This window comes from Gymnodraco acuticeps, unplaced genomic scaffold (genome assembly GCF_902827175.1).
Source record: "Gymnodraco acuticeps unplaced genomic scaffold, fGymAcu1.1, whole genome shotgun sequence".
Taxonomy (NCBI): Eukaryota; Metazoa; Chordata; class Actinopteri; order Perciformes; family Bathydraconidae; genus Gymnodraco; species Gymnodraco acuticeps.
In genome coordinates this window covers 1,946,668-1,968,748 of record NW_022991435.1, presented here as the reverse complement: position 1 = coordinate 1,968,748, position 22,081 = coordinate 1,946,668, and the positions used below count along the sequence as shown (strand labels likewise).

General features: G+C 41.4%; 1 protein-coding gene across 10 annotated transcripts in view; it reads left to right on the top strand.

Moving 5' to 3' along the window:
• The window catches only part of LOC117532742 (receptor-type tyrosine-protein phosphatase S-like), an 81,006-nt gene that overhangs the window by 22,566 nt on the left and 36,359 nt on the right, over positions 1-22,081 (top strand). For 6 of the 10 annotated variants that reach the window (XM_034196209.1, XM_034196206.1, XM_034196204.1 and 3 more), the window contains exons 3-8: positions 24-169; positions 1,284-1,425; positions 10,943-11,131; positions 17,873-17,983; positions 18,813-18,824; positions 21,826-21,840. In XM_034196209.1, the coding sequence (XP_034052100.1) occupies positions 24-169; positions 1,284-1,425; positions 10,943-11,131; positions 17,873-17,983; positions 18,813-18,824; positions 21,826-21,840 (615 nt within the window). The remainder of the gene's footprint in view (positions 1-23; positions 170-1,283; positions 1,426-10,942; positions 11,132-17,872; positions 17,984-18,812; positions 18,825-21,825; positions 21,841-22,081) is intronic. The other 4 variants (XM_034196210.1, XM_034196208.1, XM_034196211.1 and 1 more) reach the window with 2 other exon arrangements.

Below are 22,081 nucleotides of genomic sequence, written 5' to 3'. Positions count from 1 at the left end.
CCCTCCCTCTCTCCGACTCTCAGCTTCCCCAAAGTTCACCAAGATGCCCACAGACCAGATTGGCGTGTCAGGGGGTGTGGCATCATTTGTGTGCCAGGCCAGTGGCAGTCCAAAGCCTGTTGTCTACTGGAACAAGAAGGGCAAGAAGGTCAACTCCCAGCGTATCGAGGTGGTTGTCACAATGCACAATGGTCAACTCCTACTGTAGCAGCATGATGAATACAGAGCAGTTTATTCAGTAATCAAGATGCATTGATGTGGGAATGAAAACAGCTGTAATTACTTTGCCTATTATGATTCAGTAGATATTTTTGTATTCATGCTAGATCTGCTATTGCTTTTGACATAATTGTTAGATTTCGGTTTTGCATTCTACCTTCTAAGTTTATGTGAAATAGGTTTATTGGATTTTTTGCTCAGTTTCATGAGATTGATATCCCTATCTTGTCTGTAAACTGAGTATGTACCAATATACTGTATGTGTGTTGACTAGCTTAGCATAGCATTACAGACGAATGGCTATGCTTCCAATAAGCTGCTAAGCTAAGCTAACCCTTTGAATTTGCTTATAGATTACATAAATTACATTACATGTAATTTGTTAGACGCTTTTTATCCAAAGCGACTTGCATACTCAGTACTGTGGACAATCCCCACAGGAACAATTTGGGGTGAAGTGTCTTGCCCAGGGACACAACGACATGCTGACTGCAGTGGGACTCGAACTTGCTATCCGAAGTTCAGTTCACTATCCACTGAGCCACAGCCTCCTAAAGATAAAGCACAGACACAACAGTGGTGTCAGTCTTTTTAGCACATTTTTGCCTGATTATTCATTGCAAATGAGCTAAAGGGCACTTTTCAACATGGACATAAAAATATGAAGCAGATTGCATGATACTTTGCTCATATTGCTATCCCTGAGCTATATGCAATCAAGCAGGCTGTTCAACAATGCTCAATCTCATGAGAGGCCAAAAGTAAGTATCTACTTCGCTAAAGTGTATTTGTGAAGACACTGAATCTCCGGCAGCTCCAGGAACGCTAGCTATGCTTGACCTCGTGAAGGGGAGGGCAAGTAAAAAAGGAAAAAAATAAATAATAATTTCCTTAAGGCAATCAATAGAATATTACACTATAATAATTAATATCACATTATTTTGGTAACAGAGTACTATGCTAAATTGATGATACATGATACTAAACATTATAGTTATTATAATAATCCATCTGTTTACTCTGCCGTGACTAATGCCTTCTTCCTGTGCTTCTCTGGCTGTCAGACTGTAGAGTTTGATGAGGGAGCCGGTGCTGTGCTGAGAATCCAGCCTCTCAGAGCACCCCGAGACGAGAACATCTACGAGTGTGTGGCACGCAACAGTGAAGGGGAGGTGTCTGTCACTGCAAAGCTGGCCATTATTAGAGGTGAGACACACACACACACACACACACACACACACACACACACACACACACACACACACACACACACACACACCTCTCCATTGTTTTCCACTCGAGTGGCACTTTTATTTCCACGTTCACAAACCTGGTTTCATCCGTTCTCTCTGGTTCCCTGGGCTGTCAGCTGTAGATGGGACAATGGAGCCATGCCACACCCTGCCTTCACAGTAGGCTGCAGTGCACTGTTCTTTTTATAGTCCCTCTGAGTGCGACAGAGCATGATCTGGCCACAGAGAGGGCTAGCTAGCGTGCTAGCTGACGGGCACTTCAGCATCTCTTTTTCTCTGTAATCACTGCACTTCCTGGGCAGAGTAAGGGTGTTAATCTAATGTGCTCTTGGATAAAAACGTTTCTAATGTGGTGTTCCAACATGCCATGAGGTAAAGTTGCAGCATGTGGCTGCCAGCCCAGGATCTGAGCACTTGGCTTCTGACCAGCACAGCTGGAAAGGAAGCAGAAATAGAAAGATGACGGCTTGGGCTGTTACTACATGAAGGAAAATCAGGGAATTAGGCCTCAGTTTGGCACATCACCCATTACTGCAGGGGAAATTGAGGAAGAGAAATCAAGAGGGAGGAAGAGGTTGAAAAGAGGTGAGAAAAAGTACGATGGAGGATAAGGAGGTGGTGGTGAGTTAAATAACACAACAGAATGGTGTGAAACAATAGATATGAAATGGGATGTCGGAGGAGTGGTGGTGAAGGCAGTATAGAAGTGCATGAGATGGATGAGGATTGTGGAGTTGGCAGAGCTGTGTGGTAAGCAGAAGGCTTGTAGCCCAGGGAATAGACTCCTGTCCATCTGTTACCTCGCCGTCATCTCTCCACACACAGCCCCAATCTAAAGCACATTACCACACAAAGTACACCTCGAGGGCAAGCCTCTCAGTGTGTGTGGCCGTGTGGGCCTCCTCCTGTTTGTGTAAACTTTTCTCTTACTGAGATCTGTGTACCGTGACGTCCCCTGTTGCCTCTGTGACAATTCCTAATCAACTGAGAAATGGAATATAAGACTGTGACGGATGAAACAATATTTGACCCAAAGCAACACCCAGATTGGGAGTTAGTAGCCATACTGTAATACTTTGTACATGTTGCAATACAGACCAATAGCACACAGATAGCAACAGTGTGTGGTGGGCGATATTATATAAACTAGTTAGATACAAAATAAATATAAATCAAAAAGTCAACCAACAGAGTTTGACATATGGTGTTAGGTATCTTTGGTGTGAGTGGGTTTTTGTGGGCAATGTTGCAAATCAAGGAGCTGGGCTGTTTTATGATTTGTATATCGATTTAATTCACCAAATGTCACCAAAAGCAGACATTACTTTGTGGTCATTGTATATGACAGAAAAAAACTGTATCATCATTTATATTGATGTTGTGAGGATTATGTTCAGATTACCCCAGATTCCAACCGAAGTGTCATTTTAGTGATCAAAATGTGTTGCCATAGAGACACAGGCATTACTGTCCTTGATAAATTGAGAGTTCTATTAGTGTTAACCTTCTTCCAATGGGAACAAAACAACTTATCAAATGCATCAGAGATTGATTCAGAATCCAAACGTTTAGACTGCTGAATGTATCTATGTCTCTAACAAGCTTTACCTTAACATATGCCTGCGCTAGTCTACTGTTACCGCCTTTGTCTGGTAAGGAAAAAAGGCACTATATGAATACAGTCCACTTACATTTTTCGTGTTAAAAGGCTTGTGCTTTTAACTTTTCCTCAGCAAAGCACATGTTGATCTCTTGTGCTGATGATTTCAAGCATGTTCAATCCTTTAAGTGCTCCAAATGCCAGCCACCAGAAACATGTGGAGAAAAAGATGGGACATTTATTTTCCTTCGAGAAACCCTCCCTCACACAACTCTGTACCTGAAAAAATATAACTCAATGCTTCTGCCTATTTGACAGTATGCTCCAAAAGCCCTACACTCCTGCAATTCACTATTGGCTCAGGGCTTCACTGTATGATAGATCACGTCAGCCAAAAATGCTGTTAAGTGCAGAAAAGTATTTTCAAAACACGGTTCATTGGATAAAAGGTCCACCAACCACTGAAGCAGAGAGGGGGCTTTCCATTACTGACCAAAGCCTTGAAACGTCTTTTCATCCCCTGATGTGTTTCATCTCATCATTTTCTATAATGGTAGACCAACACTAATAGCAGTGTTGTACAATGTAAGGGCCCTGTGGTTGGCCACAGGATATGAGCTGCTGCTCTGCCTCTGTAGACTGCCTAATGGACGGAGATGTGGTAGGTTATGGTCGGGGAGAATTGTTGTGCCCTCATCATCTCCCATCACCCTTCTCATCCAATTACCTACTCTTCTTTCCCCTGACTATATGTCTCTGTCTTTGACTCTAGCAGCCTCCTCTTTGGCCGACAGCGATGTCCGTTTCTAATTTCATCTCTCTTGTTTTATTCATTCTTTCATTTTCTCTGCCATCCATTCTGCCTGTCCCTTACTGTCTATCCAGACTCTCTCTCTCCGACCCCCTTTGCATTTGTACAGGCTCTCTGCTGCTCCCCCCTCCACCCTCTCCCCCTCTGAATCTGCTCCATCCCCTTTTCCACCAGAACTGCTCTTTTCTATACACTGCAGTTGTGTTGTTTCGCCTTCAGGAGATGCGAATATCTGCAGTTCTGCATGTTTGAAAACCTCTGGTGGGCGAGAGATTCTCATCACTGCAGCTCTGTATGTGTCTGAATGCATGCACATGGATTTCTTTGTTTATGAGCGTCTGTGTGTGTGTGTGTGTGTGTGAATATCCGTGTGTGTACGACTGGTTTGTGCAGGGTAATCCTGATTATACTCACTTCCAGTGTCCCATTTTAGGAGAAAGGGAGGCGAGGGATGGGGGAGGAAGGGGGTGAGAGAGAGAAGGGGGAGGAGAGATGTTCTGCCACCACGGCAAACACCCTTCATATGAACAACAGAGTCAGATCAGTGATTCCCCCCAGGCTGCATTGGCGGCCCTAAAGTCAAGCAGCATTTTGGTATGGAAGCAGCTGAGAGTTTCAACTCAGCCTGCAAGAGGATTACACTCCTTGAGTAGAGAACTGGCTCTTTCTTCAAATACAGTATACCCCTGCTCAGTTTTTATTCCCTTCGTCCTTTTCTTGCAGTGTAATATTCATGCATGTTTGTCTGTAATAGAGTGTTAAGTGTGGGGCCTCGTTTTGTGTGTGTAGTCTGCGGCTGATGGATATGTGAGGAGAGTAGGGAATGGTGGGGACACGCTGGTTATTGGTGGGATTCATCGACGATGCTAAGTCCGATTCTGCATTGTGTTGTGATCTATTATCATAAAGGCCCATTAGCATTTAAAGTGCTCCCCTTCAGCCACCCTGCAGTCTATAGGAGTCAAAGCATTACAGCCTCTGGTGACTGCCGAGCTCTGGCAGATTAATCCTGAATCAGGCACCCTGAGATCGCCTTTTATTTGGGCTTCTTTCATCCACGTGGCCATTCCCCGCTGAAATGAACTGAAAGATGAATAGGCAACCTGTTTCTTAACCAGGACAAATTATGATTTTCTGTGGCGGAGCGAGTGTTTGCGCGAGGGCGTATCTGTCTTCGGCTGAATGAGGGAAATAAAAAGAGAGACAGGAAAGGAAAACCTGGAATCGTGTTTGTTTGTTTGCATCATATGTATTATGTGTTTGACTTTGTGTGTGTCTGAATGTCCTAGTATGTGTGTGTTTGTGTGTGCGTGCACGCGGATGCATGAATTGCATATTTGCCCAGATTTGGTTGGCTCCACCGACTGGTTTTGGGCACCAGGCCTGATTGCCCTTCTGCAAACATAACCAGGCCAAAATGAAAGCTCTCAACCTCTTGATACACACAAACACACAAACACAAAGCTCCAGGGAACAATGCTGGTTGGTCCTTGCCAATGTTCCGCCGAAAGCTGTTGACACACACAGTGTTTATACACACATGGCGCATTTTTCCATAGGCTGTCTTATCAATTTAAACAGGAGATGAGGCATAAGCGGTACTTTTGTGTGGCAGTGTTTGTGTTTGATAAATGATTCATTTGGGGAAAAGTGTGATCAAGGCCATGCCTGCAGTATCTATTTCAAGCTGCCGCTGACTCATCCAGTAGCCTGGCTGAATACCTGAAGCCCCCTGCTCTCCTCTCCAGTGAATTGTACTTAAATGCCCAGTACAACTAACTGTCTGCAGGGCGATGTCTGTCTGCAGAACAGAGTGTGTGTCTGCAGCTATCTCTTAGTGAAAGTTATGACGCTAAATTGTTAAATACTCGTTGCTGTGAACATTCTTTTGTCTGTTATTTATTTTTTAACAAAATGCTGCAAGACGCTATAAACATAGTCTGTAGGATCGAGTCTAATCATATCAATCAGAAATCAGAAAGAAATGCAATAAATGTAACAAGGTAAGCTGTGTCAAGAAAACACATAACTTTTCCTCCGATTGCAAACAGCATCAGTTTAAATATTCATTGATATATATTTAGAATTCACAAACAATTTGGATACATGATGGCTGGACTGCTGACGGGAAAGGAAAGCAAAAGAGGACACGAAGCCCTTCAGGGGGATTCAACACTCCTCAGCTCTGCGTTTGGGTCCTGCTCGCCCTGTTGGGGTTCATTTCCCAATGAGGACCGCTGCACATTACCCCTCACATACTCACTTGTAATTTAGCTCATTCTTGCATTCTTCATTAACAGTAAAAGGACACTTAATGTGGAGTTCATGAGAGGATATGTAAAGCTCATATGCCAATAATCATTTTAAATATTAGAACAGAAACTAAATCCAAAACGTATTTTTATTTATTTTATGTAAAGCCAGCATTGATGCAGAAAAACAGGGCTTATACTACGACAAAATTATATATAAATTAAATATATAATTAAGGAAGACCCTAAACTTGAATTAAAGTATGTGCACACTTCTCTTTACCTGTGCATTGTAGAAACACAGCACCATCACTCAGTCACAGTTTCTCACAAACTGTACCTTTTTTAAAGAGCGGTTACATAGTCATCTGGTTTCTATTTAACACTGATGTAAAGATGCTGACATAATTATCATTTTGAAAGACGGCATTATCCTCTAAGGTTGCTCTCTGAATCTCTTAGTGTAATAGCATTATTTGCTCCCATCATGTTGCAGACCTCTTGCTCTTGTTGAAATGAAAAGACTGCTCTTATGCAACTTGTACAAGGACGTGGTTAAGTCCTACAGTTGAAATTCACAGATAGATACTTATTACTTTACTGTGCTGTATTGTGTGCCTCGTGCATCTCTTATATCATGAGTTTCAGACGTGCATTGAACTTTTAGAAATGTTCACAATCACATCTTTACTTTATTTCTACGTTAACTCTTTAATTGCAACAACTGGAATAATGGTATTCCATCGAAACATGAACAAGGACTTTCCGGTATTTCCTGTTGAGTATTTGAATAGTTGAAGACACAGTAGCATAAAATACTTTAGGCTGCACTCGGTGACCAGCCTCTGCAATTGTAGAGTAATTGCATGGTCCACAATTGTGGCCGGTATTTTATCTGGGAAAGCTCTATGCCTTTGTACTCTACTGCCCTTTCCCTTATTCTGCTGTCTTTCTGTCACCACACCATCATGGACCTTTAACCTTCTACTTTAGGAAGGCACTTTCCACTGTGCATTACTTACCTTGACAGCTTCCTCCATGCTCAGAATGACTCTCTTGTGGTCAAGCTCTATAAACATGTTTCAAAAAATCCATACTCCATACAAAAAAATCGATATTAATGTAATGATATTCCTAGCATGTATGCCTTACAGATATTGACAATTGAATGGACTGTTGTGCATGACACTGAAGCAATTCATAAATGTTTTTGAAACGACATGTATTCAAACAAGCGGCAAAATAATCAGTTTAAATCAGCCATAAATATTCAACTGGTGATTGTGCAAATTGTAGGCAATTGTACTTACTTATTTCCATATATGTACTAAATGATATATTGTTTTTAAATTGCGGTTTATCGAGTCAAAGTCAGCTTTAATGTCAATCTTACTCGGTTTGTGTTTACAGACAGAGAGATCGAAATGACGTTTCCAACAATCCCGAATATAAAATGATGTATTAAATATGTATATCCTATATACACAATCAACAGACACGATACACTTTGGGTTTTTAACCCTTTAGAATGACATCAAATTATATATTTTGTAAAAGGGCATACATGGGCATGCATTTAGACAAAGTAATTAGAACATGTATTATTTATTAATTGTAGCAAGAAATACAGGTAGCTAAAATACTTTTTAAATTATTTATACAAGACATTTGTATGGCATTGGTGTATCCATCCATCTCTCTTCCTGTTACCCCTACCTCTTTCTGATGTTTAATTCCAAGGTCTACCCACGCTCTGGTTGCAGCATCGATAAAGACCTCACTGGAATACAGAGCCAGACCCCCACCCCCCTTACAAGCACACGCACGGCACACACACACATCCATGCACACACACACACCCCAAGCCCGCTGCAGCGGCGCACTCTAATTAACAGCCAGGGAGTCCATGTAGTAGTAGCCGACGGGGTGTTAAAAAGACCATCTGAACCCTCTCAGGAGAGGGGTTGGGGGGGAGGGGGCAGAGGGGAGCAGATGTAGGCCTGGCATATTCCTTGCCTCAGGGGAGCCCGCCTCCGACCCCCCCATCGATCTTCCCCTTCTTTTTCCTTGCTTTTCCTGCCTGTTTCGTCAATGACCGTACCACTGGCCTCCATTCAGGTGGATCATTAGCATTGATTCGTCCGGATAGTAGAGGGGGGAAAGGGGTCCCTTAATTCCAGTTGGGTCTCAATTGGCTGATATCAGATGGTTGCTATGAGGCCTGATCACCACCTGAGCTCTAACCAGAGACTCAGCCCCCTCACCAGACGCTCCTCTGATTGCTCTTTTGTCTTTTGTGGCATTTCCCCCCCTCCATCGTCCTCTCAGCCGCGCCATCAGCAGCGGCTTGACATTCCTATCGGATGGATCTCTCCAAAGCTGATGACTGTGGAAAGAAAGGAAGAGAGCGATAGATCGTATCGCCACTCAGCCTCTCATCCCCATCGCAGAGTGTGTGTGGAAGCAGATGGTACACGTCTGTCATGTGGTTAGGTAGCGGGGGCCCGGAGGAGGAGAGGAGCCGTTGATGTGGCCATGGTCTGCGTCCTGGACTCTGTTTGGAGTCAGATTTGTCAGTGATGCACATTCAGAGCGAGGAAACGTTTAGGGTTCCTTCTTCATGCTTGACAATCAGGTGTAAGTTTGATTTATTATCCAAGCGAATTGGCATCTTGATAATTGCTTTTCTACTGTAGGAAATATTTAATTATAGTTCCAGGTATGGGGGAGGTGTATGTGCGAGAGGGATCAAGTGGGTAAAAGGGTAAGGAGAGGAGGAAGCAGCTGTGCTGATGGATGCTTGATTACGTGTCTGGCCATCTGGACTATTGTCACCGAGAGGCTTAATCCCATTCACCACAGAGCGTGTGTGTGTGTGAATGTGTCTGTGTGTATGTGAAATAGAAAGCAACTGTTTTTCTGCATGCACACACCTCGATTTCCCTGGACATGTGTGGACCTGTCTCTGTACATTTTTTCCACAGAAATCTGTGAAAATGCTAAATAGAACATGGCCATAGAAAAAAAATATGTACTCACAGGCAACACACACACACACTTATCTGCTTCGCCCCAACATAATCAGACATATCCAGACGCTATGCAGACACATCCCAGATCGGCCTCTCTAATCGTGGGTACATTTTAACAATTACTGCTAACAAGTCCTTATTACCCCCAGTGCCCTGCCCCTCCTCTTGATCCCAGCTTCTAATTGCTGCTGCTGTTTCTGAGCAGCTCTCTGCATAGTTATTAGACAGGAATCATTACAACCACATAGCACAGAGCCCCCACCATGGAAACAGTTCACTGCCACCAAACACCCGTGTTTCTAGGTTAGGAGTGTATGTATGTGTGTGGCTTGCTGTACATATGTGTGTATGCAGCACTTAAGAAGCTCCTGCTGACTGGGCGGTATGTTTATACTGTAGAAAACACACACACATAAGATCACGTAATGACTGGCTGTAGGAAGAATCTCCCAGCTTTGATGAGGAAGGATAGGGTGGATCCGCTGTCCTCCCCAGTATCTCCACTTTCAAGGGTCTGCAGTTAAAGGGGGGGGGGGAGCAGTGGCTCTCATATCACTGTGTGTTTGTGAGCAAGGCTTAAGTTTCACCACAGGAAGAACGAAAGGAAGGTTTTGGACCATGACAGGGTTGACTGTCTCTGTGCAAGCACATAAACTGTCCCAAAAAATCAGGGGTAAACATATTTTTTCATTATTGTCCTAGTAGATTTGATCTGATATAAAGCATGAGAAATCCTCACATTGTCTAAGCCCATCTGATCTCAGACCACGATCCTGTCTCTGTCCCTCTTCATCACTTCCTCTCTTCAGCTCACCGCGAGGCTCTAGGTGTGGCATTGTCTGTCCGACAGTGAGTCAGTCCGTCACTTTGATCTGGACTGAATTTGAACTTTTGCACTTTGAACTTTTGAACAGAAAACTCAGGGTCCTCCATTGATGCATACTTTTCCTTCAGCAAAGACATGAGATTTTCAGTTGTGGTTTGAGTAAAATGAGTGAAACCACTACAGGATGGATTGCTATTGCTATGATTGCTAGCACAACATTAATATTATACTCAGAGGTGGGAGAAGTACTCAGATCTTGTACTTACTTGAGTCAAAGTAGAAGTACCCGAGTGTAGGAATACTCTGTTACAAGTAAAAGTCCTGCATTAAAAATGTTACTCAAGTAAAAGTAGAAAAGTATTAGCATCAAAATATGCTTAGAGCACCGAAAGTAAAAGATTGGCCCATTTCAGAATAATATATATGATATGTTTTGATTATAATTATTGAGGCATTAAAGTGTTCTCAAAGCTGGTAAAGGTGCAGCTACTTTTAGTGACTTTGTATACTGCAGGGTAGCTTGTGAATTTACTCCAGGTGTAACTAAAGTCTGATTTAAGATTTGATTATATTCACATCAATAATCCAAATCTGCAAAGTAGCTAAAGGAATTAAATAAATGTAGTGGAGTAAAAGTACACCATTTACCTTTGAACTGTATTGGAGTACAAGTACAAGGTAGCATTACACTGTAGAAATACTTAAGTAAAGTGCACGTACCTTAAGTAAGTGTACTACTGTAGGTTAATTCCCACCTCTGGTTATACTGAGGATAAATTGCATTCATAAACTAATTCCATAACCTGTTTAGCCCTATCATCAGGTCTAACATGTTATTTGTCCAACTCTTATGAGGAAATACAGTATCTGCAAATATCTAGCCTCAGCCTTACTCAGTGTTTTGACTCCTTATGCTGAATATATTCTTTCCTTCTCTTCATTCTTCCAGAGGACCTGTTGCCATTCGGCTTCCCCAGTATAGACATGGGTCCCCAGCTGAAGGTGGTGGAGCGGACGCGGACGGCCACCATGCTGTGCGCTGCCAGCGGCATCCCCGACCCGGAGATCTCCTGGTTCAAAGACTTCCTGCCCGTGGACCCCTTCAGCAGCCAGGGTCGCATCAAACAGCTCCGATCAGGTGGGAGAGACAAGGAGTTATTATCAGATATTTGTATTCCAAAACCAGTAAACAGACACAGCATCGAAGGCTTAGCATCGCTATCAAGTCAAATCCCTGTTGCTCTAAATTTGATGTTAATCATTTTTTAATTCTGATTGAGGGATTACATGCTCCTCTTTGAGTGGATCTACATCCTTGGGGGATATAAACCCTTTTTCAAGCCAATTTCATAAAAGGATAACTGTGTCGCTCTTAAGCCAAGAAAAATAAAATGCTGTTTTTATCAACTTTTAATTATTTTGGAGTAAGATTAGTATACGATGACACTTTAAAGGCTCAAACCTCTTTATATTGTGAATCATAAAAGGAGCACACAATTTAAAACAAAGGCAGATCTCGTATACACGTATTACAAGTGGGTTGAAAAAGTTTACACACAATTATAAAGCTAATCCACTTTGAAACTAATGCTTAATATAAAAATCAATCTACCCCATAACCACCATAATTCTCTTTTTCTCAAAATCAATAGATACAGATAGACATTTCTCCACATTAGGGATCTAACTGATGCTCCTCTTATCTTGAGACCCGCCTAGCCTAGAATTGTGTGAAATGAGCTTAATGTCTTCAAACCTGAATAGATCACTTTGCCAGAGACAGTAGTAGGAAGGAGGGAGGGGAGCATTTCTGCTGCTACAGAAAAGAGAAAAGTGTCTCCGTGCAGACAGATGGAGGGAGGAACAGAAGAATCACAACTTGTGCTAAAGACAGTTTGTTCAGCTTTGTTTATGCTCTTCTGTATAGAATAGATGATACAGTGTCTCCCGGAGTAGGCAGAATCTTATTTCTCAGTCTTTTCCACTCAGCCGTCCTCAGGGAGAATGAAATTGATGGCGAGGCGAAACCATTTTGTTGTTGCTTTATCCATATTCTCTGTGCTCCTCCGTCCTGCCAGCTCTGATATCTGCCTGCTGTCAGCCAAAATTCCTCACTGATCACTCGCGCCCTCTGTCAACCTTGTGTCTGCAAATTAACTTGCAATTTTTAGTTACGGTTTCTACACGTCAAGCACAACATGGACGCAGTTTACAATGACAACATTGCAAAATTGTACGTAATCGGAAGAATGGGTGATTTCACATAGAAGTGGACAAAAGCAAGTTTTTCATAGCAAAGATCACTGATTCGCCAGCTCAAATGACAGCTGTATCTAGCAGATTTTTAATAGCTAGATAATTATTGCTTTCTCTTTGAGTTAGTTGGAAGCCGTGTCTCCTGCTGAATCATAACTAAACTCATGAAACGGCTTCAAATATTCATTTCATGTTAACATCTATGCAAAGCTAATGTCTAATGCAAAGTTAAGTAAGTAAGTAAAGCGAAAAGCTATGGAAGTACAGGTGCAGTATTGTTTTGCATTGCAAGGAAGAGTGATTAGCCCTATTTAAGCAGCAGAGGAAATGTTTTTTGTGATTTCACTTTTTATGAGCCAAATGAGTATACGGGCGGCATACATAATGCTATTACACCAGGTTTGGTCGGGCTTGCTAGAAAGCAATTGAATCCGACTATGAGAAGGATAGAGTCGCTACCTTTTGCCCAAACTCAGATACAGTGTCATCCATGTACAGTGGGTGAGACCTGGATGGGGCATTTTACAATGAACTGGTAAATGTAACCCATTTTCTGAGCTGAGACCAGTCTAAGCTCCCACACCCTTTCCTAGTATAATTTCTAGTAACCTACTGATGTGTACAAATGGATAATCACCGCTGTGATAAACAGAACACCTGTAATTGCATCAGTGTAAAAAGCTCTGCAGTGGTTGTGGGTGGAATGTAGTCACCAGACAGTGTTGGTGCTGCACGATGCAGGTGAGAAAATAGAAACTCTGTTTAAAACAAAACAAGAGAGAATTTTAAAGCTGCCCAGTGGAAACCTCAGGAACATGCCAGAAGGAGCAGTGTAGTGATCCATAATTGCGATAAACACTATGCAAATGATTCTCTATTCTCTGCTTATAATTTATGAGAAAGCCTTGGTGGCCTTGGGGCAACAAAATAACAATGAACCTCCCTCTCCATATAGGAACAATAGTTTGTTTTCTTTTTATGTTTACCCTCTTAGTAGGAGCTGCAATATCATTGGTATACAGTATCTATCATGATAAGTTTCATCTCATTGCGTCCTCTGTAGGGTGTCACAGAGACATGACACTGATTCACCGCTACAGAACGTGAGGCCACCTATCACATCAATGAAACAGTAGCAAGACAAATGGCTCAGTGAGATTCACCGCAGAGTTTAATAGGATTTCAAATCACCAAAAGCATCGCAAAGCTGAACAACAAAATGTGCTGTATAATGAACCAAACACTGCAGAGAAATGACTTGGAGGAAATCAATTACACCTGAGATAGGCACAAAACAGCACGGAGATGTGTTATGGATGAAACCCTCCTTTAAAATATGTTTAACGGGGGCACCTTCCAAGCGACGGCTCTGATTTAGTGGATGGCTGCCAGCTCGCCTTGGACTGCGGCCAGGGATTTGTTTTGGGCCACAATTACTGTTTGCTCTCTTCCTTTTTCTTTCTCTGTTGGGTCTTGGAAATATTGTTATGGCCCCTAAGGGTCAGGATGAAAAATGATATCAACAATGACTGCACTCGAATCCCGCAAAAGACGGCTTTTAGCCATTTCACAGCCCATAAGTATCTGTCACCTGTGGCGTCCTCCCACTGCAGGTAACTGTCCTATCGGCACTTGTGAACACACACACATACTAATCCGTTTTCCTTAGGGTACAAAACATATGGCACAGAGAGTTAACCTTTCCACAAGATCTTTACGCCTCAACCAAGGCAGGTATACATTTTTCCATGCCATCATGCCGCACCATTTTAGGTGTGCGTGAGGAGAGCCATGACAAGTTATCTGTCTGTCTCTGACATTTGGGACTGATATCTGGGAGTTTACTTAAGCACGCACAGCCTTCGCAAACCTACACTTAACAGATGGGGCACAATATGGACCCTGGGGTAGACTGCTGGGTAATGGATGGACCTGTCTCGGCCAAAAACTGCGATCTGATCAAAGGTTGTGGCCATGGTAACGGTCATGATTAGGTCAGGTGTATCTAAAGCAAACAAAAGTGATGTGAAAAGAAGGAATCTATTTAGTTTCCTTAATAAGGTTTTACAATGAAAATATTTGTTTTCCCTTACAAATATTTGTGTTCAGGCATCCTTCAAAATTACTGATGACTGTTTTTGTCTTTGGCAGGCTCTCTCGTCTTAAAATGAAGCCGGTGCATCATAAAATCTCTCAGCCACTGCAGTTATTTTTGTTCTTGTTTATTTGACATCTGTGTTTGAGATATCCTGCTGACTAATAGACAAACAATGACATTTGGCAGGAAGTTAGGACACTGGCCAAATAAACACGTAATGGGTTGTTGGTGTAGATCCAGGATATAAAAAAAAGGATGTCTTAAATTAAAATGACAGTGACAGAAAAGTTAAGTGGTTGCTGCTGAAATTGTTATACTATCTACTTGCTTACAGTTTTATGAGATTTGTTATGAATGTCAAATAAAATTGGCACGAATAAATCAGCAAAGAATAAATACAGGGTAGCAACTTATTATTATTTTCACAATTATTTGATTATCAAAATTGTGAAAAACTGTCGCAGGTGCTATCCTGAAATATCAGTCTCAAAGTTATATAATATTCAAGTTTCATTAGTATAATATAAGCCTTAAGCACCAGAGAATGCTCACACCTGATCACTAATAGCAAGTGTATATTTGTCAATTTGTGTGAAAGAAAATCCTTTAATTGCTGTTTTTTTATTTTCTCCCAATCCATTAATGGACTTATTTATTAGTTTCTAAATTACTCACACCGTATGGCTGTATAGCTAACCTTAATTATTGTTTTTAATTGTCTTAGGGAAAAAGTCCCAACAGTTTAATTTTCAATTGTGTTAAGTTATGGTAAAAAATAGCGACATTTTGTCTTAATTGTGACGACCCATTTTAAAGTTAATGTCCCCCTGGTGGGAGACCGGTGTCCAGGTGATCTGTTTGACCTAGATGTTCTGGCAGAGCTATCAGGTTAGCAGTATCTGTTGTCATCTGATCAGCCTAGCAGACATTAAACACCGTCCGGGATTTCACAGCAGCTCAATTTCCTGAAGTCACATCTCATTCTGGGTCCGTCAGCAGCTAACACACTGCTCTCGCTCTTCCTCTCCGTTATCTTTCACTTTCCTTTTTACAGCTATTTGTCCTGCTTTTCCTCTCCAACTGTGATTATATTTGTCCACTGCCTGTCCACGCTGTATGTATCAATGTGGTGACCTTTTGACGTGCATATATTCTGAACACCTGTCTCTTTCCATGTATGATAACAACACGGTTTGCATAAAAGAAGATTTAAATCGCCCATTTCAAATGAGTGCTGATGGTTAGCCATATGAGTCTCTTCCAGCTGTCAGATGAGTTCTTGTTTGCAGAGCTCCACCTGTCCAGCTCCATCTCTCCTCCGCTCTGTCTTTCCCTCTCTTCTCCTTCTGCCTCCACCTCTTTCTGGAGAGAAGGCTCTGCTTGTAGAGCAGATAATTTATTCCTGTTTATCTCCCAACTCTGCTCCGTACCATGGGGAAATGAGAGATGTAAAAGTGGAGGGAAAGAGGAGGACACGAGCTGCTTTTCCTTTCATAGCTGCGGAAGACAGAAGCAAATGGATGACAGCTTCAGATAGCGGGGCCTCAGCTCACAAACACAAAGAACGCATACTTGTGCCCTTTGCTGTGTTGAACAAGTCAAACTTTCCTCCTGTGAGCTTCCAAAAACATGTTCAAACTTCTGCATATACTGATGTGTAAATGCAGGCACTGATGCACACACACAGGCACACACAGGCACACACAAACACACACAAACACACACACTGTCTCTCTCTGTGGAATCTTTTAGAGCTTAACTGGCCGGATCTTTAAGAATTTATATTTAAAAGCTTTTTTTGCCATTAGGATAACACACTGACGTGAATACAGTGCTGGAGAGCAGCTAATAGGTTGATTAGCTTAAGTGTTAGATTTAGTAGTTGTAGAAAAATAACAAAAACAAGCAGCCAAATTACACCAACCAATATATTATTTATTTATTGTAATTGTTATATCTTGAGGTATTCATTGTTTCTACTGCTAACAAAAGACAACAATAATATTGCGACAAATTCAGTTGTTGCTGTAATCGCAGTGAAATTCCCCTTAAAATGTGGAACTTAACACAACCAGTGTACAAATCCTACTGGCATGTTAATGAATGAATAATAATGCAGTTATATAACATATGTATAATGATTTTATAGTCTTAAAGAGACCGCTATGCATAATTATTTAATGTAGCCTATATTAGATCATTATACCTATAAACTATTATTTTTGTGACTCAGAAAGCTGTACTTCTAATTGAGTGTTTTTACCTTGTGGTATTGCTTCTTCTACTGAAGTAAAACATCGGAACTTCTTTGACTTCTGTGTGTGTGTGAGAAAGTGCAGAGCATACTATCTTCTGTTTCTTTTTATATCTCCATACAGCTCTTAGAAGTCAGAACCCTTTTATCTCACATGAGATCTGATACAAAACACTGTGCTTTGTGTCACTCTTAAACTAGCTGTGTGTGTGTGTGTGTGTGTGTGTGTGTGTGTGTGTGTGTGTGTGTGTGTGTGTGTGTGTGTGTGTGTGTGTGTGTGTGTGTGTGTGTGTGTGTGTGTGTGTGTGTGTGTGTGTGTGTGTGTGTGTGTGTGTGTGTGTGTGTGTGTGTGTGTGTGTGTGTGTGTGTGTGTGTGTGTGTGTGTGTGTGTGTGTGTGTGTGTGTGTGTGTGTGTGTGTGTGTGTGTGTGTGTGTGTGTGTGTGTGTGTGTGTGTGTGTGTGTGTGTGTGTGTGTGTGTGTGTGTGTGATCTGAGTTTTGACTTTTGTCTTTTTCCTCTCCTCCTGCAGCAGAGTGTAATCCATGATTTTGTGCTTCCTCCTCAGGCTTCATGTCAAAGTCAGTTTCAGATGAGATGAATATGCCAGAGCAAAAAGGAAAAAAACAAACCTGCTGGTAATTCAAAAGAAAGAAAGAAAACTAAACAGAAGTAAGAATAGCACTCTGTGACACAGAATAGTACCTGAGGAGCGTTGTGTGTAATTATAGCAGGTTCAGGGAGACACTGTTTATCAGGATGGGGCCGGGGTAGGAGTATAACAATTGAGGAAGTAAAAGAATGAAGTTGAGAAGTTGAGGTTGCTGCCGTCGGATAAATCTTGCAGAAAATGGAACAGACTTTCTTCATGGCAGCAGTGAGCCAGCTGTAGGAGAGAAATCATAGCTTATAAAACAAAAGGTCCTTCGGGTGTCATCTAAGTTTATAAAAAGTCATGTTGAGACTTGTATTCGGCTCCCTAACTTTTCGGAAGGAACTTTGAATGTGTTGCCATCATGAAAAAGTAAATGGCTCTCTTAAAAATACTCCAGCTAGTTGAGAGCACAGCCAATCCAGACACTTCCTCACAGATAAAACAACAACGCTGACTTTATAGGAAGCAATAGGAGCATACCCCAGGGTCAAAACATAACCGACACACCTCAAACAAGAGAGGATGCAGAGGAAGTCAGCAGAAATACATTGAGAAAAACTCATCCTGACATATTTTCCTTTCTTCTTTTTCTCTATCTTTGTTGATTTCTGTCTTGCAGGAGCGCTACAGATCGAGAACAGCGAGGAAACGGACCAAGGGAAGTACGAGTGTGTGGCCACCAACTCTCAGGGCGTGCGCTACTCGTCCCCGGCCAACCTTTATGTGCGAGGTAGGACCTGAACCCAGAAACGCACAAGCACACGCACGCACGCACGCACACACACACACACACACACACACACACACACACACACACACACACCCACACACACACACACACACACACACACACACACACACACACACACACACACACACACACACACACACACACACGCGCACATACAGAAATATGAAGGTGCACTTTGGATAATAATAAAGCCTTTTTCATGTCTATGCTTTTAAACAAGTATTACTAACCCATCCATTGTCTACAATATATGTTGACCTTGTTGTTTGCTATTTCTCACAATCACCCTTAACAAGCCCTCCTTAAACCTCGGTGCGAGCCCCCCCAGTGGGATCAAATTGATCATGGGGACACACCTTGGTTTAACTGCATGGAAACATCACTGACCTGTCTACTAAAATGGCTTCTGTACAAGAGGCAGATTTAGAGGAAGATGATGCACAAGAGATGCACAGACTTGATTGGAGATTAGGATGAAATTGGAAAATATAAATTATTCTTAAATATGTTATCAATATTGGCGCCATTTTGCACCCACATGGTCCCTGTTTAACGGATAGTAGCCTCTGCACTGTGGGTGCTGGTGCATCATTGGCTTATTTCTGAAAGAACACGACCAATGAAGTTCTAGTTTCTATGTTAAGCTATTTAAGAAGTGTGTATGCAACGTGTGAGCGTTGGTGAGTGTGTGTGATGCAGTGGAGCGAGTGGCTTTGCGCTGGCCGTTTTTATTCTCTCTGTGTTTCCCCGTTCTCTCTCTCCCCCCTCACGTCATTGTGTACTGCATCAACCCCCTCTCATCCCTCAGAGCTTCGAGAAGGTTGGTGTGCTCTTTCTTTTCTTTTGTTACTCCTTTGTTTCAGAAAGCTTCACTTATTGAAACAGAGAGAAACAAAAAAGAAAAAAAAACGACATTTTAAGGACACCGGAGTAGATTTGAAGTGAAATGATATTGTCTCCAAAAATGAAGCGAGTTGATTTCTCTAAAGCTGCTACGGTGATGAAGTGGTCTGCCTACGCAGCAGAGTGCATTGACTGCATTGACTGCATTGTGAGGCCTTGTGTGCAGAACCCTTGGTATTGCCTTCACTCCCCGATCAATGTTTTCTGCATGGTATGATCTTGTTGTCATGGAGACCCAAGAATTGGAAGATTAAAAGGAGCCGATGTTTGCATGGAAGGAGTGAGTGAGAGAGAAAGAGAAAGGAGTACCGCTTGCATGTCTGTTGACTGACAGACTGACACAGGAGCATGGCACCGTGTGTGTTCACGCCTATTGATACGCTCGCATCGTGATATTATTGAACTTGCTGTCTTGTCTTGTCTGGCTGCTGACTGTTTATTTTTATTTATTTTTTCTAGCATCATGTGTTACATTGTGTCTCAGCTCCCATTCCATCACATCTGCTGCAGTCCTGCACTTGTTGCATTGAGTGGAAATGTTGCACACACACTTTATATACAATTTGTGTTATATGTGCTGCGCAGGTTTTAAAAGAAGCATCTTAGCCAGATTCATGCCATGAACCCCATATGATGAGAACCGTCACATCACCTGTAGTGGAGAGTAACTCATTATATTCACTCAAGCAATGAACTGACTATATACTATTGTTGCTAGTTCTTATAAAAACACTTTATAGCTCAAACTACGCAAAAGTATATGAAGTTCTTTTAAAAAGCTCGAGTTTACCACTTACAACAATCAAATGTAAAAATTCATTGATCAATATCAATTTTGCAATTATAAAATAATGAATAGTACAATTATCTTATTTGGTCAATTGTGACTATTTTCTTACTTGTAGTTACATTGCAGAAAGTAAGTAAAAAGAGAAGTATAAGGTGTATTTATACAAATTACTGTTGTATACCCCATTCCAAATAATGATTAAGATGTTTAGGTAACAGAGACAAATATATACAAATTAAATTTAAAAAAATGAAATAAGGATGAGTTAAAGTATATGTAGTTTTTTTTATTATAGTTTTTCCTGTGTCCCTTTTCCATCTCACATCAAACTGTTTAGCTTCATTGCTTTTACTTTACACCAATACTACAAATCACTTTTTAAACTTTTATAAATTACTTTTATACAAGATTTATTGTCAGCCCAGGAATTGTAGTTGTCACAGAGTATTTTTCATGCTGTATTTCATCACCCTTAACTATCAATATATTATAGGTATAACAATATCCCAGCTGTAACACAGCCTGTGCTGTATCTCTGGCCGTTGCTATCTTCACCAAACACTCCGATACGGCTCTATTGACTGACATTTGAAATTAATCATACCCATTCTCATTTTTAGATATCGAGGGGATATTAATGATTCCCTCTTATTACAGTGGATAATGAAAGTGGTGTCCTTGAGACAGACTGGATGGTGTTGCGTAAATGTCAGCTCAGTGACGGTGCTGAACGGGTATAAGCAGAGCTGAGATGCAGCGGTAATCCTTATGGCTGTGCCAAGGTCTCTGCCTGTAGCCTCCAGACTCCCTGCAGAGGACGGGACTAATGATAGCCGCGCTAATAAAGATTGAAGCTCCTGGCTCTCAAACACTGTATAGAAAATGGAGGGAAATCATGGGGCCCGGCTCGATGAACTTAAATCTAAAGGCTCTGAGAGCATGAGGAGGATTATCCCTTATTATGAGCTCCCTTTATTGTAAGGTACTCGGCTTTGTCTCCGTCGTAGATTCGTCAGTCTCTTATTTTCTAAATTACTAACCAATCATCATGAGTCTTCACCTTCACCCTGTTGTTGCTCAAATGACTAAACAATTCCATATGCTTAATTATTGTGTTTTTTAAGTTGTTTTTTGAATAACTGAATGGATTAAAGTGATTGTGATGTGTCATGCTGCCTTGCACATGCTACTTGTGTGTCTGTGTGTCCGTCTGTGTGTCTATATATCTATCTGTCTGTCTGAACAGCATGCTCAGATGAGGAGATGCCTGCCTAATCATGTCTGTTTTCTAACAGATCTAATTGTTTTTGTCTCTTTCTTGTCTTCAACTTCTGTATCCAATTCTGGGTATCTTGCGATTATTTAAGTTTTGTTTCTTTAGCAATTTGTTGAAATCATGCAAAAAATGTTAACTTCTATCCAATTGTCTCTAGATTCTTTGAGTAGGGGGGAGTGGCCCATGAAGATTCCAAGTAATGATGTTACAGATTTAGGAGTGGAGGTTATGCAGCAAATGTACCCTTTTTTCTTTTTCTTTTTTTACATTATTTCTTTTTAATTTGTTATATATTTTAGAATTACTACTGGATTTTCAAGTAATACAAAAAAAACCTCTTGTTTTGGTATTCTAGGGTTTTTTTGAGTCACTTTTTTCGTTTTTGTACTAGAACATTTGCTGTTTTATGCTTTATTATACGTAAAAGCTTCGTGGTGTTGAGCTTAGTTTTTGGACTATGTTTTCTGCTCTCTGTTTGCCTTCCCTTTCATTCTTTCTCTCGTGCAGAGATGTTTGTCCGTTACTCTCTCTGTCTCTTTCTATTTCCTGTGTTGTGACCCTGGGGTTTTTCTTCCTCTGTTCTCTAAACATCCGATCTCTCTCTGGTCTTTTTTCTCTTACTTTTGAAGCACCTTACTTTCTGAATGGGCCTGACTCTGGTATATAGCTGTTTTTAAATAGATCCATGTGTTTTCTTCTTCTCGCTCCTCTCTTCTTCCCCCTTGTTCCCTCCTTCCCCTAAAACCCTCTTCTAACCCTCTCTTTATCTCCACTTCCCTGTCTTTGTCCCTCCCTTTTCCTCCCCCTTTTTTCTCTTCTTCCTCTGCATTCTGTCTGCACCCTGATGTGTAGGAGCGACAGACACATGTACATAAGTTTATTAACTTATAAACATGCACATACTACCTCACATATCTCTCTTTTTGCTCGCACTCGTTCTTTCCTGTTCTGCCTCTTCATGCTGTCTTGGTGTTCTTTACTAAGTGTTGCCAATGATCACTCTGTAATTGCCACAACACCCTTTTAGAACCCCTTAAACCACTCCTGTCCACATTTCCAATTCATTTGATTACACACTGTATCAGTTATGAATCCTATGTATTGTACA